We start from the raw sequence: 17,958 nt of genomic DNA, 5'->3' as shown, positions 1-17,958 counted from the left end.
TACCAACACAATACTCTCAACAAGTCCCAATTCAGCAACCTAAGTTATCCAAACTGCCCTATAGTGTTTTAGACTCTACTTGCCCCATTTCCCTTATCTCACTTCCCTTTACCGTAAGCTAACACAGTACCTGCACACCTATTTATTAACCCCAAGACCAACATTACATACTCCAGTCCTCTCCAACAACAGTCAGTACAACCAACAAATATATCCAGGTAAAATCAACATCAGTACAACATGATCACACAATTTCTTCACTTTCAACCAACACAATTTAAACATGTTCATCACCAAAACAGCATAACAGTAAAAAGCAAAATAAATCAGACAAGCATATCATACATCATCTAAAATTGTAACTAGCTCCCCTTACCTTGAATTTGAGCAGCACAACCCATTAGAACGCTCTAACAGTACCTCACAGCAAGGACCTAAACAGTGCCCTACAACCACCAAAAATGTGATGGAAATCGCTCTTAGAGCTGGGATGGACAGAGAAAACAAAAGGACAGGCTACCAGCTGCATGCAACCAGTAAAGTGGCATGCCCTAGGTTCCAAAAACAGTGGAGGAGAAGGGAAAACGACTTACCAGTCGGAATGAAGAAAACGTTCGGTAGAAATGGAGCTCTCTACGTCGTGGATGCTTGGGCAACACAAAAATCAAATTCCTACGGTTCTTTGAGCTGGAAATCTAGAGAGAAGGCAGAGAGAGTTTAGGGCATGAGAGTTTTAGAAAGAAGGAGAAATGAAGTTCAGGGGAAGAAAATGAGTTCTGAAGAGCCCCTCCTAAGGTCAAATTGGCTTTGGTCTGATGGGCTTGGCTGCCCCACATAAGGCCCAAAGGCCCTTTTATAAATTTACAGGCCCTTACAAATTTTACTTAAAAAAAATTTATATTCATAAGAATGACTTATTTTAAACATAAGGTATTTTAATAACTTTATTTTTAATTTAAAATAAAAAAAATCATAAATCATTTAAATACTCTTAATTTTAAAACTTAAATGAAAATATTTTTATATACTAAAATTTGATATACATAAATTAACAAACTCATGTATACATCTATATATATATATATATATATATATATATATATATATATATAAACATATTTTTCACATTTTTAAAGATAATGATTTTAATTTTATAAATATACTTTTTTTTACTGAGCAATTATTACTAAATGAAGTCTTTAAAAAGGTTACCAAAGTTTTCTTTTTCCTTTTTATATCTACAGTTGATTCTAATATTAAAAAAAGTAAAAATTGATAAACAATTATTTTGATAAATTAATATATTTTTGTTACAGCAAGAGTAAATAAAATAAATGTGATTTTATTTTCTTATATATAGTGTATCACGCCCCGTGAAGTGAAGGGAGAGTACAAAACCCTTTCCTATACTAATTCCAATCCCTATCACAGTTTCTTCACGTTCCCCTATTCGCAACCCGCAATTTCCCAAATCTAGGATTTCGGCAATTGTAGTTGTCGTCTCCGCTGCAAACCACTGCTCACACCACCGGCGGAATTGTTGCTACTATCAGGTCTGTTTTCTCTCTCTGCTCTTGTATTTGTATCGTGGAATGAATGGAATTTATTGTTTTGATTGGAAGGCGTAGAATGACAGAAGAGTGTTTTGAGTAATCGGGATCTAATCAAACTAGAATAGGATACTGAGCCAAAATGTTGGAACCGAGGTTTGGACTGAGTGTGTTTGGAAAGCCATTGATTTATCATACGCGTCCTGTCGAGAATCAAAATAATTGAGCTGAGTGTTTTGTGGTGGTTCCAATTTTTGCTGGTTTTTTAATGTTTATTGTATTCTGATCAAAATTCAGAGAATGTTTAGTTGTATCTAATTATTTGATGTCGGTGCTTGCCCCAAATTACTTTGCTCTTTGTTTTCTATTGCTTTCCAAATTTTAGTTTTGTGTTTCCCTTGAATGTAATTTCAGTTGTAAGGAGAAATGAGTTTCTTTGAAGGATTCTAATAAACATGTCATTGAAAGTAAAAATTGAAGTTGTTTATTGTATTTTGATCTAAAACTCTAAATGTATACGATAGTTATTATATCTAATGCTTTAATACTGGTCCTAAATAATTTGTTTTGCAATGCTTTACGAATTTTAGCTGTTATTACAATACTGTTATTATGGATAATGATTTATTTGTTCTAAAATATTACATCCAGATTCTTGATGGGGAAAAATGAGTTTCTCACACCAAAAGCAATTGCCAATCGAATCAAAGCAAAAGGATTGCAGAAGCTTCGGTGGTATTGCCAGATGTGCCAGAAGCAGTGCCGAGATGAGAATGGATTTAAATGCCATTGCATGAGTGAAGGGCATCAACGTCAAATGCAAATTTTTGGACAAAACCCACACCGTATAGTTGAGGGCTATTCCGAAGAGTTTGAGAGCTCTTTTCTAGAGCACATGAAGCGCAGCCATCGATTCAGCCGTGTGGCAGCCACTGTAGTTTATAACGAATACATAAATGATAGACACCATGTTCATATGAACTCCACCGAGTGGGCAACTCTTACTGAATTTGTCAAGTACTTGGGTCGAACGGGCAAATGTAAGGTGGAGGAAACACCCAAGGGATGGTTCATTACATATATAGATAGAGATTCAGAAACCCTTTTCAAGGAGAGGATGAAGAATAAGAGAATCAAGGCAGATATGGCAGATGAAGAAAAGCAAGAAAAGGAGATCAGAAAACAAATTGAAATGGCTGAGCAAATGATGCAGCAGCCTACTCCTGAGGCTGATCAGCCACAATCTGAGCCTCCAAGGGAACTAAATATGGAAGATGGAATTAAGATAGGGTTTTCTCTTGGGTCTTCATTGGTTAAACAACCTGTGACCAAGGAAAAACGTGAGGCATCAAGGGTGGTGTTTGAGGAGGCTGATGAAGAGAAATATGGGGAAAGAAATCCTGGAAACAATTTGAAGAGGAAAGAAAGTGGTGGTGGAAAATCAACTTTGGAGGAAATGATGAGGGATGAAGAGAAGAAAAAGGAAAAAATCAACCGGAAGGATTACTGGTTGCACGAGGGAATTGTTGTTAAGGTTATGAGCAAAGTTTTGGCAGAGAAGGGCTACTACAAGCAAAAGGGTGTTGTGCGGAAGGTGATTGACAAGTATGTTGGAGAAATAGAAATGCTTGAAAATAAGCATGTGCTCAAAGTTGATCAGGCAGAGCTTGAAACTGTGATTCCACAAGTTGGTGGCCGTGTAAAAATTGTCAACGGCGCGTATAGAGGATCAATTGCTAAGTTGTTGGGCGTGGATACAAATAATTTTTGTGCTAAGGTGCAGATCGAGAAAGGACCCTATGATGGCAGAGTGCTTAAAGCTATGGAATACGAGGACATTTGTAAAGTAGCCTAGTGAGTTGGATGAAATTAATAACTCAGTGCTTTATATTGCTTGTAGTGTTCGTCAGTATATATATTTGTCTGATGTGTTATCCTTATAGTGTTATATAGAAGTCCTTCCATGTCAAGTTTTTGTCTGCATACCAAATATCAAATACCCATAAAAAATATTATAGACAAGGACTTAAAACTTATGCAAATTCTAATTTTTCAATAACTCTTTCATATAAATGTTTAAATAAGGAACCTATATCCAAAATACTAATTTTTCAAGAACCCAATTAAGTATTTAATTGTTATCTTATATTGGATGAAATCTTGGATGATCATGTATTTCTAAAATTTCGGAAAAAAATTCATAAAATTCTTTCTTAATTATCTGTATGTCGTGTCGTGACTCACATTATCATCGTGAAATGTTTGTTCACATGTCTTAATAGGTAAAAGTTCATATTTTAGAAGGCTTATGTAACAAAAACATTTGTTTTAGTGTTCGGGGTACTGGTAAAGGAGACGGATTCGGTGATTTATTTTCGAAAAAATTCATGTAACTTTTTCTAATTTTTATGTGTTGATGGTCAATTTGAATTATTTAAAAAAATATATGAAAAATTAATTAAAAATTGAGTTACGTGAATATTTTTTTCATCGAATATGTCTCCACAGGACAGTACTAGTTTTAAATAGAAAAGGAAATCGATGCCCAAGTTTTCTTGAAAAAAGAAGCCTTGTTGCTGAAAAAAAAAATGCAGACAGGAATCGTGTATTTTAATAAAGAAAAATCTTGATGGAAAATTCTAAAGTTAATAGAAAATAAAGAAATGTGATATTAATGAATAAAAGACAGTTTTTTAAGCAAAAAAAAAACTGAGAACATTGTTTATTGTGTATTTACAAAAAATTATAATAAACTATGTAACCTACGTAAGTTTTTGGTTCTTTTTCAATTAGGTCCTCATAGTGTTTTATCTCTCAATTAGGTCCCTAAAGATGAAAAATTTGATCAATTAAAATCTTGCCGTTAATTTGGGTGAACAGCGTTTAAAAATGTTGTGCGTGGCAGGGTGAAATTAACAAGTTTTACTGACGTGGCAGAGTATGGTGTACTGAGTTTGATAACTTCCATAACATTAAATTTTATTGAAATAAAATTACTGAATCATTGAAAATGCAACGTTTAAACTAAAAAACATTAAATGAATGAAACGCAACATTTAATTGAGTGAGCACGTTAATTGAGTGATAACTTATTAGAAGAAAGAGAATTTTAATTTCATTGTTCAGTGGGTGCGAAATTGGGATTTTTGGGAAAGTAGGGTTTTATCGAGGCAAAAAATTGTTGACTGGGTGCGAAAATTCGTATACGTGGTGAGAAAGTAGGCTTCGTGTGAAGATTTTGGAGTGATCTATCGGTTCTAAATCGGTGAAATCAGGAAGCTCATGGCGGTGAATCACGTGGAAGGCAGTGACGAAAGTGTTTGAGGTGAATCACGTGTTCAGGTTAGTAAATGCGTTTTTCATTGAATTGTTTGATGATGTTGTCCTTTTATGGTTGTCCCACAATGTTGCATGCTCTATCCTGTTTCAATTTTGAGTGCAATGTGGTCCCCCAATATTAAAGTGTTGTTGGATTGTCTTTTTCAGTGGGTTGTGGTTTGCATATATTCTTACTAAATATTGTTGTCCTTCCTTTTTTATTACTTTAAAGGTTAAATATAAGTTTATTTTGTATGTCATGGAGGAAAATTTCCAAGTTGTTTTCCACCACGGTGGAAAGTTCATAAATGAAGGGAAACTTAACTATGAGGGGAAGAGTACAACTTTGTCGTTTGACCCAGACATGTGGAGCTATTTCCTTGTAGTGAGTGTAGTGAAAGGGCTAGGTTATGAGGGGTTTAAGGAGTTGTGGTACTGCGTAGGTGGTGGTTCTGTGTTAGAAAATAGGTTGGAGCCTTTGTTGGATGACATAGGAGCCATGCACATGATTACCTTAGCTAGGCTTAATGGTGAGGTGCATCTTTTTGTTGTTCACACAGTTTCTAAACCTGAGGTCATACATATGTTAGAATATGTTACTCAGAATACAACTGAAGTAGAAACTGTTCAGGCTGAATGTCAACAGGATATTGGGGTGAATGTCAACAGGATCGTGAAAGACAATGTGAGGTGCCTGCCAATGAAGGTGAGAGAGGTCAATATGATGGTATGACTGAAACTGTTGTTGTTTCAGAAGAAAGATGTGAGGGTGATCATGTTGTTGAAGGTGAAATTGAGTGTGAAGGGGATGTTAATGATGATGGTGGTGATGTTCATAGTTGGAGTTCTAGTGGTGAGGATGTTAATGATGATGATGGCAATGATGAGGTTAATTATGATTGTATGGAAGGTCTGGTTGATGTAAATGTTGAGTGTGATATAGAAGAGGAGGTAGGAGATGGAGTTGGTAATGTTCAATGTTATGGACCATCATGGACTCAGATATCCAATAGTGATGTTGATGATGGAATAAATAGTGATGATGATAAAGGTTTGTCTGATGATGAATGGGAATCCGATGAATTAGACAGTGCAGTAGAAAGTGATGGTGAAGATGATGAAGACGAGGGTTATGGGAAGTTTGTAACATTCTCTATGCCTAAGACAATGGTAGATTATAAATGGGATCTGGGCACTTATTTTGCTGAGAAGCAAGACTTTGTGGATGCCATAAAAACGTATGCAGTACAAAATGGCAGAAATATTAAATATGTTAAAAATGATAAGAAGAGAATTAGGGTAAAATGTATGAGTGGTAAAGGAGCATGCCCCTGAATGGCATATTGTGCTTATATGGAAGCCATTAAAACATGGCAACTAAGGACTATTATTGACAACCACAACTGTAGTAGAGAGCACAAAGTAAGATTACTTAATTCAAAATGGCTCAGTAAGAGGTTGGAAAAAACTGTTAGAGAAAATCCCAAAGTAAAAGGAGTGGAAATTCGTGAAAAGATAAATAGAAAATGGAATGTAAGTGTATCTAGATGCATGGCTTATAGGGCAAAGGTTATTGCTTCAGACAATGTTGATGGGTCTTTCAAAGACCAATATAAAAGGATTTATGATTATGCGAATGAGCTCCTAGGTCGTAATGAAGGATTCACAGTGAAAGTCAAAGTTGAAGATACTGGCAGTGAACCCATTTTTAAAAGGTTTTATACTTGTCTGAAGGCCTGCAAGGATAGTTTTGTGTCCTGCAAGCCAATTATTGGGCTGGATGGTGCTTTTTTGAAAGGAAAATATGGTGGTGATATATTAACAGCTGTTGGTAGAGACGCAAATAATCAAATGTTACCTCTTGCGTAAGTCGTGGTGGAAGTAGAGAACAAGGATACTTGGAAATGGTTCCTTGAACTTCTGGTTCAAGATCTTGGTGGGGAGGTAGTGAGTTCATCATTTACATTCATGTCTGACCAGCAAAAGGTAATGCACATGACCTTTTCCCCCATTATGTTCATTAACATTCTTATTGAAATAATATTTCTAACAACACTGTCATTATTCTGATTAAACAGGGACTACTGCAAGCTGTACAAGAAGTGGTTCCTGGAATTGATCAACATTTCTGTGTTAGGCACCTAACGCAAATTTCAGAAAAAAAAATTCCCTTGAAAACATCTCAAGCGTTTGATGTGGAAGGCAGCATCAGCAACCCATCCACAAACATGGGAATCAGAAATGAGAAATATAAAACAACTCAATGATGAGGCTTTCAAATACTTATTAAAAATTCCTCCCAGGTTTGTATTTATACTTCTTTTCTTTAATATTTGAACATGGTTATGTGACTTGGGTAGATACTGGTAGACTTAAATGTTCATTATACTTAAACAATGTAGATACTGGTCAAGATCAAGATTTAGCAGCACACCCCAATGTGATACTTTGGTCAACAACATGTCAGAGGCTTTCAACAGTGTTTTGGTGCATATAAGGTCTAAGCCAATCATAAGCATGTTGGAGGACATTCGCCTTTACTTGATGAAGAGATGGACAACTAACAGGAGTAAAATACAATCATTGTCTGGGACATTTGTCCTAAAATCAAGAGTAGGCTAAACAAGGAGTCTCAGTTAACTAAACATTGGATTCCGAGGTAACCTTTACTCAATTTTCTTTATCATTTGTGTTAGTATGTGAACTTTTTATTCTTTATTAATTTCCTTCTTTTTACTTTACAGTTGGTCAGCAAACAAGGTTTTTGAAGTTCGCCATGTGTCCCAAGCTGGGGACAAGTTTGTAGTGAATTTAGATCAAAATTTGTGTACATGCAGGAAGTGGGCTATCACTGGCGTACCATGTTGCCACTCCTTGGCTGCTATGAAATTCCTAAATCTAGATGTAGAGGACTTCATACCATGTTGCTTTAGGAAGTCAACATATGAAGAAATCTACTCTTCAATTGTCCATCCAATAAATGGTAACAAGATGTGGGAGATTACTCCATATGTTGATGTCCTCCCTCCACCAAAAAGAATATTTCCTGGGAGACCAAAGAAGAAGCGAAGGTTGGAGCAATGGGAGTTGGTCAAGGACGACAAAAGAATGAGGAAGGGTGGTTTAAAGAAAAGATGTGGCATTTGTAAGGACTTGGGCCACAACAGAACCTCTTGCACCAAAGCAACCCAGACACGTGATGTGAACTCTCTCTAAACACAAGATACTAACCCATCAACTCAACCAATGATTCCATCATCAAATCAGGATGAAGTTGTAGGTGAAGGGGATAAATGATGAATTGTAATGTTTAGACAATTGTATAAGTCCTATGACCAACATTTTGATGCGTGTGAGATAATTTTGTATAACTCAACACTTTGTTAATCTTTAGACAATGTTAGTGTTGTTTTATCACTGCTTATTGTATCCTTTGAACAAGTGCAAACTGTGGCTTGTGCCATGAAATATTTTGGATTCACTGCATATTGAATCTTTCTTGTTGCTTATGACAATGACTATTTATGTCTCAGTTGTTATTAACTATTTATGTATAGTTTGTGACTATGTACAGCTTATGACAATGATTTATTCATATTTTGGATTGATTAACCAATATGAAAGTGAGTGAAGTATAATGACAAATATGAGAAACAGGAAACCAAATATGAAAATGACTAAATCTAAAGCCTGACAAATCACAATTGCGTATTGGTGACTTTTTTAAGTTCAATTCGTAAAGTGAAACAATGTATCTAAAGCCATGTGAACATATCAGATTCTTACTCAAACACAACTCTCTTTAGTCATATCAGATTCCTACTCAAACACAACTCTCTTTAATCATATCAGATTTCATACCATATAAAACCAATATACGCACCTCTCTTTAGTGATAAAAGATTCCATAACCAGAATTCAATTTCTTACTCAAACACATCAAACAACTCTCATTTTCATTAAAATGGAATAAAGGTGCATCATTCAAAGACATCATCCCATTCTCATCATCATTGAAACTAAAACTGTGTTTATTACACATAAAACACAAACCAAAATGATGAACACCTTCATCCACTTTTCAACAATGAAGACACATTTCTGTAACTTAACTAACATTTTCCTAATATTATTCATTTCTTCACTGTTCAGCAAACTTTGTTTGTTTCCTTCACACTTCAAGCATGTCCCCATTTCATGTTCCACAACATCACTGCACCATTTGAAGTAGTTGCAACCACTGTCTTCAGTACCACTCTGTAAACACAACAATCTATTCTCAGAAACAGTTCCACATAATACATAGCTGAAATCGATCATACCTTATACTTTGAGCATCCCCAAAATTGCTTCCCACGATTCTTCATAGTTTTAGCAGTTCTCAACGCACATCTCTCTCCATAGTGACAAATCGGTGAACACACATTAAAGTTCTCCTTCCGCCACACATTGCAGCTCGACGAACAGCATGAATGATCCTTGGACATCGTCTTAGAACAAGTTCGTTCAGCACCCACCTGCGTCGCACAGAAACACCCTCCAACAATAAACTAAACAAGGTTCAAGACCAACATCGCTCTCCTCAGGCACACATTTAAATTAGGGATTTGAGTGTTCCAATTTAGGGATTTATTGAAATCCCAATTATTTTGATTTTGTTTCCCCAAATAATGTTGCGTGCTCACTTAGTTAAACGTTGCGTTTTATTCATTTAATGTTTTTTAATTTAAACATTGTGTTTTCAATGATTCAGTAATTCAATGGAAGTTATCCAACGCAGTACACCATACTATGCCACGTCAGTAAAACTTGTTAATTTTACCCTGCCACGCACAACATTTTTAAACGCCTTTCACCCAGATTAACGGCAAGGTCTTAATTGATCAAATTTTTCATCTTTAGGGACCTAATTGAGAGATAAAACACTACGATGACCTAATTGAGAAAATTCTTCAGAAATAGGGATGTTCTAAATGATTAAACCTAAGTTTTTTAGCAAAAGAAGAGAAAAATGAGGTTAAAAGAGCTAAATAAAATGATAAAAGTGTAACTTTTAATAAATTTATATCTAATTTGTAATATTTGTTTGATTAGACATGCAAAATGAGTTTAAATTCTTAACGTGATGTTCAAACTGGATTGAGGAGTAAAAGTAATTTTTTTAAAAATTGGATCAAATTAAACTTGTAGATTAAATGGCTTTGATCCGTAGGTGATTTGACCATCACCATTATTTATTAATTCTTTTATAAATTTTTATTATAATTATTTATTACTTGTAATTATACAAATCAATAATATAATTAATTTTAGAAATTAAAATGTTACTCAATAACATTTAAATAATTTGGATGTTTATTAACTTTTTTTAATTAAATTAGATAGGTTTCAATTATAATAATATTTAGTATAAAAATGAAAGTATTGATTTTAACAAATATATAAAAAAAAATTTAAAAAAAAAACATAAGTCGTATATAATTTTATGACTCACGAAAAAGTAAACTTCATTAAACTGATTCATTTTAATTTTAACTTTGAATTTGTGGTGAGATAACTTATACTAATGAACTGATATGGCTCACTTTTAACACCTGATCATATATAATTAATACAGTTATATATTTGTTATTATATATTTTATCATAAGGTTATAATAATAATAAAAATAAAAAATAAAAAATAAAAAAAATCAAAATGCTACAGTCCAACTCTGAAACAAAGTGATATTTTGGGTGCTGGTGGACTGAAGGGCATAAAATCTGAGTGACATTATCTTGAGTTTCTGAGATATTTAGATTGAATGGCCCCACCAATGTTCTTGTCTTAGAAATATCTTCCATTCAGCAGTGACTGTCTCTGCATATATTGTTGATCCTGTAATGCTTACTGCATTATCTCTTCAGCTCAAATATTGGTGAAACATTCTATTGGTAGAAATGGAGACTGAGTTGGTGAAACGCAGAATTCACATGATCGCAGCCCACTTTGCTTCCAAGGATGATACTTCAGCTACCCATGTTCTGCCAATGGTAATAATACACTCTGCTCTTTTCTTTCTTTCTTTATTTCCATTAACACTCTTTTATCTTCTTACTTTGCTCATAATAATGGAATTTTAATCTTCATGTCACTACCTTTGAATAAATTCTGAAATATCACTTACAGAATGTCTGGTTTTCTATGGTTTCATCAACCTAATATTGCATATTTTCATGTATGTTCTTTTAATAGACCACTATATTTGTTTTGTAGCTTCTGGTTTACAACTTCTGATAATCTGTATGTACTATCCTTGTTTTTCTTGAATATATATGTTCACCATCAGAACTGCAGTGGCAGTCTGAATTCTGTGCTCAGGAGATGCGATAATAAGGTGTATTTTGCACGCCAAGCATCTTCTTCTCTTGGTTATTTTATGAGGCAAACTTCAATTGAAGAGGTACTTAATGTGTTCTTATTGTTTTGAAATACTCCACAATGTTCTATTTACTTCTCTTTTTGGTGAATGATTCATTTCTCACTGGCTTCTTTGATACAAAATTTTTTCAGGGTGGCTCAACTTTTGCTCCTAAAACTCATCATGGTGTTGGTGCTACATCTGAATGCGCTTCTACTGCAAGAGCACCATGTTTTGCTAGACCTGCGGTGGCAGAATCACTCTCAAAAAATTCAGTGGTCCAATCACTGACTCCGGAGCAGGGCTTTGATACACTTGAACCACCTACATTTGCCAGGCCAAACAGACAGACTAGAGGAGATCAGTTGCCTTCTGAGAAGAAAACGTGCTATTCTGAAATTGGTGGTTAGCACTTTTGAGCTCAGAAAGTTATTTGATGTTATGTTAGATGATTAGCTATAACAAACAGAAGCATATAAATTATTTGAATTATTGGTGAAACGTCTTTTATGGTGTCTGTCAACTGCTAAATAATGATTGTCAATTGTGCAGGAATTGAGTGGTCTCCAAGGATGGATGTTGCAGAATCAGAAAGCAAATATGTGATCACAGTGGAAGTTCCAGGTGTGAGTATCAGTGACATAAGAGTGGAGGTTGATGATCTAAAGTAAGAAGCATATCTTATACTAATCATTTTAATCTTTGCAATTTATGGTACTAAGCATTTAGTTCTGCTTAATCAATAATAGTAAGGGAATGTTGAAGAAAAGGATAAGGCTTAATAAACTATTGTTGGATACTAGTTTTATTGAAAGTCATTATTGTGTTTTTTGGAATGGTTCTTCTTGGGAATCCAAATGAGTCGAAGTCCCATAGATAGAAATGAAAAGATAGAATACTATATAAAGGTGGTGAAAGTCCCATTAACTCATTACCTTAAGATTTTTGACAGATAGTGGTATCAATCCCTTTATATAGTTGGGCACCAATGTTATTGGTGTTTGTGTCTTCCCGGTTAAACTCCTCCTCCTTAAACCCAACGGTTCTTTCATTTGTTATGAATGTTTTGAAGTACATGAGCTGTTTTCATTCTGATAAAAGAATGAATATGTGAACTGTGACAGGTTGTGTGTGAAAGGTAGACGCTCTACAAGCTCTTGGACAATTTCTAGTTGTCCAAATGCTTCATTTTCTTCATACCATCGGAGGGAAATATTGTATGGACCATATGAGGTGGTGTGGCAACTTCCTTCTGGTGTGAACAAGGACAGAATATCAGCTGAATTTTTGTGAGTTATATCTGTGTTTCTTAATGTTAACTCATGAATTAAAAACTCTTCTAATTTGGTCTATTGCATTATATGATTAGTACTTGTTTTAGTAGTTTTGGTTATTGGATCACTAAATCATTATAGTAACACAAGATGGTGTGTTAAATTGTAAGCTTGAAATTCAATTAAATAACTGAGAAATCCATTGAATACCTAATGTTCTTGGCTAAAATGGCAGTTAGATCATGATGGTATTTTAAGTACAGAAAACCTGAATCTATGCCAATGTTAATGCTTTGTTTGGCATCTACAGCACTTCCATGGATTTATGATTCATAGATTTTTCAATCTCAATGCAGAAGCTATATGATTTATAACATCTACTTAGAAAATACCTTTTTATGCAGAAGTAGTATGTTATGCAGAGGTTCAAATATATGTGCTTTACATTTATACATTTGAAGCTGATGATTTGTTGTTTCTTTCTCCATTTTCAGGGATGGACTTCTACAAATCGTAGTTCCTAAAACTATAGTATGAGTGAGAAACATTGATTTATAGCACATATATGTGTAAGTAAGTATATGCATATACCTACAGAAGCAAAGGGTATTCTGCATCAGTTATGACATGCCCTATATATAATGAACAGATATTGAATTTCATATACAATTTTATTGCTAGACAGAAAATTTAATCAAATTAAGTATCTTTTTATTTATAATGAGTAGCTGGAGATTAAAAGTTAAAACTCTCTTGAAGTTAATTTTCAAGATCAAGTTATCAGTATGAATGTCAAAACAAAGAAATATTAGATTTTGGAAAAAATTTATTCATAAAAATTGAACACAGAAAAAAAATTATAATAACTTAGATACCATGCTTAACTTGCAGAACTAGATTTCCCCCACAATTTTGAAGCTTACTTTTATATTTATATACTATGTTTAACAAATAGTTTATGAATCAATAACAGTTACCTTTTATAAATATTACAATAATTACAGTGATATAACCGGCTTTTTTGGTTTGAAAATTTAATGTGGTCAAAGTTTTCTTTTTTTTCTTTTGAACAAAATAATATGGTCAAATCAAGTACATTTACTGTATTTAATGTTATTCAATATTAAACATAATGATTTTTTAAAACTCAAGCTACAAATAAAGGTGCACAATAAGGCAGTTTTATTATGAAACTGTCACTTTCATCCCTGTTTTATTAACACAATATATTATTGTTAATCTAATTACTTTCTTTATTTTTTTTATGATAATTCAAATTTTCTGAAAATTTTCCTGGGTAAATTTAATCCTATGGCCTAACGTGAATTTTCAAATTCCTTTACTATTCAGAATTTAAGTGGGCAAGTTAAATTTGAAAAAAAAAATATAGCAGAAAAAATAATTAGACTAAAAAATAAAATATATGGATAGAAAATGAGTGTTTATCAATTGAAAAATCTATCATTTTATGAGGCTATGTTTTAGTTAGCTTTTCACATCATGCAATCATCTCATTCAAATTTGATGTGGCCCATCCATCCTTTTTGTTTTCTCAATTCCAAAATTAAATACATTTTTAATGTAAGTTACATGGTACATACCACATGTAACAACATGAATTGGACTCTTTAAAGCATTCAAGAAAAAAATAAAAAACTTTAGCCATTGATAATAACTTTAACAGTTCACACTTTAATTTATATATTTAATATTTATGATAAGTTATTTTTTTGTGAGTAATAATTATTGATTTCTTTTTTTTTTTTTGCTGATTGATTTTCGATATAGTTATTTTAGACTCAAGAAGATAAATCAAATTTAAAATAAATAAAAATAGTTAGAGACTTTAAAAGTTAAAGTCTTTGATGTTCAATATAATTCCTTGTTATTTTCTTTGTTACCATCTATTTCTTCACTTTTCTATTTCTCTTTGACTCTACATAACTTTGAGTACTCATTTGAAAATCACCCATTTTTATTTTTGTACTTAATATTTTTAAAATAATATTACTCATTTGGTTTCTATATTTTAATAAATTTTACCTTTTAATCTCTATACTTATATCCTTTAATCATTATATGTTAATTTTAATATATTTAGTTTCAATAGTTTTAGATACAAAATAACTAAAAGAGACTAATTTTGTATGTATAAGAACTACAAGAAAATTAAAATTGATAACTTAGACTAAGAGGTAAAGTTTATACAACTATAGGAGCTAAATGATTAATAAATTTATATGGACTACAAAGATATTAAAATTGTATGTGTTGGGATTAAAATTTTAAGTATGATAAAGATTAAAAGGTAAAATTTGTAAAACTATAAGGACTGAATGAGTAAAACTCACTTTTAATGCATATGAAATCTCTATCTTTTCTTTCTCTTTCACTTTGGAAAATCACCTACGTTTTATATCATATTACCAACAAGGTGTGAATTTTAGAAGGTCCATAGGGAGCTTTGATCTCTCCCAATTTTTTTAATATGTAAACTAATATATAAATAAAAATTAATTTTATCAAGTATATTTTATATATTTGATATTTCTAAAAGTTTAGTACATCTATCTTATTATCTCTAAAATACTTTTTTGAAAATCCATCACTAATTGCCAACTTTTTTTTAAATAAAAAATCATAACTCTTAAATATGCATGCAAAGGCCCGTGGTTTTGTTTCTTGTAACTTGGTCCATGTGGACCTCATCCATTTTCTTGATTCTCTTATAAAATGCCAAACGAATCTATTTGATTATTAAAAAAAGTTAAATATATTTGTAGTTCATAACTTAGTTGCGAAACTGAAATTTATTATGTTCTAAATTTTGATATATTTTTATTTTTAAACTTTAAAAATGAATGCATATAGTCATTTAAAATGGTGTTCTATGATGATATTTGAGTTGAAACTTGTCAAATGGTATAAAAATTAACACAGTTGGATTATGAAAACTATATCTATTCATTTTTAAAGTTTGGAAACCAAATTGTATCAAAATTTTGAACATGGACAAATTCTAATTTTGTATCAAAATTTAGAAACTAAAAACACATTTAACCTAGTTACAAACTATCTACAAAGAAACATCAAACAAAATAATTTTATTCTTCCTCTTTTCCCTTTCCCTGACTTTATATATCCAATTCAATATCACTTTCCATTTCAAATCTCATATACATCCTCCTTTTCTACCTTAACAATGGTTCAACCAAGTAATGTAACTCCCCTATCATCCACCCCACTTTCTTCCTCTCATGACAACACCTTTGATGATGTTACAGATTCTTCCACTCATCGAAAATCTCCCTCCTCCTCATCATCATCAAAGAGGACACGCGGTAGGCCTATGGGATCCAAGAACAAACCAAAATTAACCCTTGTGATTGACCAAGACAACGAGCATAGTCAAAAACCTATTTTCATTCAAATCCCTAAAAATTCTGATGTGATTGAGGCACTAATCCAATTCGCCTATGATTACCAAATTAGCATCACGGTGCAAAGTGCATCAGGATCTATTATGAATGTCACTCTCCGTGGTAGTGAATCCATAACTTCTACTTTCATTTCTCATGGACCCTTCACATTAGTTTCCCTCATTGGCACTTGCATAAATAACAACTCTTGTACTGTTTCATCATTGTCTAATCTTGACATTGATTGTTTTTTTAACATTTCCTTTTGTTCAAATATAGGTCAAAGCTTTATTGGAGTTGTTGGAGGGAAGGTTATCGGAGGTAATGATGTTGTTGTAGCTGCTACTGTTTCTAATAACTTTTGAGAATAACAAAAGTGAAAACCAATTATGATCATGGAGAAAAAAAAAGATAACAATAGTTGTTATTCATGTAATCTAAATGATAATTAAATCGTGTTAACGCTTCATTGGTGTCACTATACATGTACTCATCTTAAAATATAAGTGCTATCATGAACAGTGATTTGTTAGTTTTTTTTTTTTTTTTCTATTATGAAACGTCAAAGATATTTGTAAAAGCATGGTAATTTGTAGATTTATTTTGATGAAGTCTAATTGACAGGAAATGCTTTGAAGCACTTGTTTTTGTATATGATTGATGTAACTTTTTTTTATTGTTGAGCTTATGTAAGTGAAGTGTTAGTTTCAATGTGCTTTTATATTTGTGATTTTGGAATTCCATGAAGAAGATTTATTTTGAAATCTAAATCTTAAAAGATACCGATAAATGAAAAAAAAACAAAGTTACCAATTCACCAATTCATATTACTTGATATGAATGATTATTCTATTTTTTTTCAATTCACAATTGATTTCACCATTGATACAAAGTTCAAATATATATGACTTACATTTATTTTTTTCATTCATAAATATTTAAATTTTGAAAGTAAATAATCTATATTTATATGGACCCTTCTATTTATATGGGTTTTTAATTCCACATAAAATTTAATGTGGTCAAATTTTTTGTAAATCAAATTAATGTGGTGAAAGGAAAATTATTTATTATATTCAATACATTCAATACAAACATTAAAAAAATTTAAAAAGTTAATGCAATGGTAATAAAGCTACAAATAAAAGTGAACTTAAAAGGTAATTTAATGGAACTGTATTGACAAATTGGTAAATAAATTTCATGATATGTTAAAGTAGCCAACACATTAACTCTAGCTTTCTTTATTAACTCTAGTTTTCTTTATCGAAAATTCAAATTGGATTGTATTTCACGTCAGTAGACTTAATCTTACAACCTAATGAATTTTTTTTAGCTTCTCTATTGTTTAGCTTTACAGTAATGTCTTATTTACTACTTAGTTTTATCATAACAAAATTTAATTTAAAATTTGGAAAAAAGAATTATAAAGGCAATATTCGACAACAGCAAATAAAAATATTGGAGAGAAAATAAATGTTTAATGTGGAAAATCAACATGCCCAGAAAAATGAAGTCATGATTTAATCCTCGGTGCTCATTTAAGTATAGTTTATCTCCAAGATGTTTTGTCCAGAGACATTGATCCTATCTTTTATGAAATATGTAATTTTATGTCTACATACAATATTAATATATTTCTTTTATAGATTTTCTTAAAAATTAAAAATATTGTATTTTCTTTAGTTGTTTTAAAATTTAAAGAAACAAAATAAAGGATGTGTTTGGAAATGTAGAAAGTCGAGAAAAACGTATGGTAAAAGATAAGTAGATAAAAATTAAATAAAGAATCGTTAATTAATATGTTTTTTTTTAAAATAAAAACTTATGGAAAGTAAATATTAATAGTAATAAAGTAAAATCATTAATATTATTTTTGACTAATCTCAAAACTTAAATTCTAAAAAACTAAAATTCACTTTTTCTTTTATATATATATATAGTTGTAAAGGGAGACGAAATCACAAACAAAATGTAATTTTTGAAGTGTATAGATT

At 31.9% G+C, this 17,958-nt stretch overlaps 4 protein-coding genes across 6 annotated transcripts; all 4 read left to right on the top strand.

Moving 5' to 3' along the window:
• Positions 1-1,363: 1,363 nt before the first annotated feature.
• Positions 1,364-3,520, top strand: LOC108335078 (KIN17-like protein). The gene is made up of 2 exons (XM_052869602.1): positions 1,364-1,553; positions 2,202-3,520. The coding sequence occupies exon 2, from the start codon at positions 2,209-2,211 to the stop codon at positions 3,403-3,405; it is 1,197 nt and encodes a 398-aa protein (XP_052725562.1). The 5' UTR covers positions 1,364-1,553; positions 2,202-2,208; the 3' UTR covers positions 3,406-3,520.
• Positions 3,521-6,203: 2,683 nt separating this feature from the next.
• Positions 6,204-8,084, top strand: LOC108334825 (uncharacterized). The gene is made up of 6 exons (XM_017570757.1): positions 6,204-6,699; positions 6,799-6,854; positions 6,947-7,000; positions 7,071-7,171; positions 7,271-7,366; positions 7,613-8,084. Exons 1-6 carry the CDS (start codon positions 6,204-6,206, stop codon positions 8,082-8,084), a joined length of 1,275 nt encoding a protein of 424 aa, XP_017426246.1.
• Positions 8,085-10,742: 2,658 nt separating this feature from the next.
• Positions 10,743-16,430, top strand: LOC108335558 (uncharacterized). 3 transcript variants are annotated; one of them, XM_052869599.1, is made up of 7 exons: positions 10,743-10,900; positions 11,197-11,310; positions 11,421-11,673; positions 11,821-11,935; positions 12,393-12,557; positions 13,037-13,111; positions 16,241-16,430. In XM_052869599.1, the coding sequence occupies exons 1-6, from the start codon at positions 10,808-10,810 to the stop codon at positions 13,077-13,079; spliced, it is 783 nt and encodes a 260-aa protein (XP_052725559.1). In that variant the 5' UTR covers positions 10,743-10,807; the 3' UTR covers positions 13,080-13,111; positions 16,241-16,430. The 3 variants fall into 3 exon arrangements, with proteins under 3 accessions (XP_052725559.1, XP_052725560.1, XP_017427080.1); XM_052869600.1 differs by having other exon boundaries at positions 13,037-13,115; XM_017571591.2 differs by lacking the exon at positions 16,241-16,430 and having other exon boundaries at positions 13,037-13,211.
• On the top strand, positions 15,745-16,326 carry LOC108334826 (AT-hook motif nuclear-localized protein 17). The gene has a single exon (XM_017570759.1). It carries the CDS (start codon positions 15,745-15,747, stop codon positions 16,324-16,326), a length of 582 nt encoding a protein of 193 aa, XP_017426248.1.
• Positions 16,431-17,958: the final 1,528 nt, after the last annotated feature.

Source organism: Vigna angularis, chromosome 10 (genome assembly GCF_016808095.1).
Source record: "Vigna angularis cultivar LongXiaoDou No.4 chromosome 10, ASM1680809v1, whole genome shotgun sequence".
Lineage (NCBI taxonomy): Eukaryota > Viridiplantae > Streptophyta > Magnoliopsida > Fabales > Fabaceae > Vigna > Vigna angularis.
Note: the sequence above shows the minus strand (reverse complement) of the source record. Positions and strands in the feature narration are given on the sequence as shown.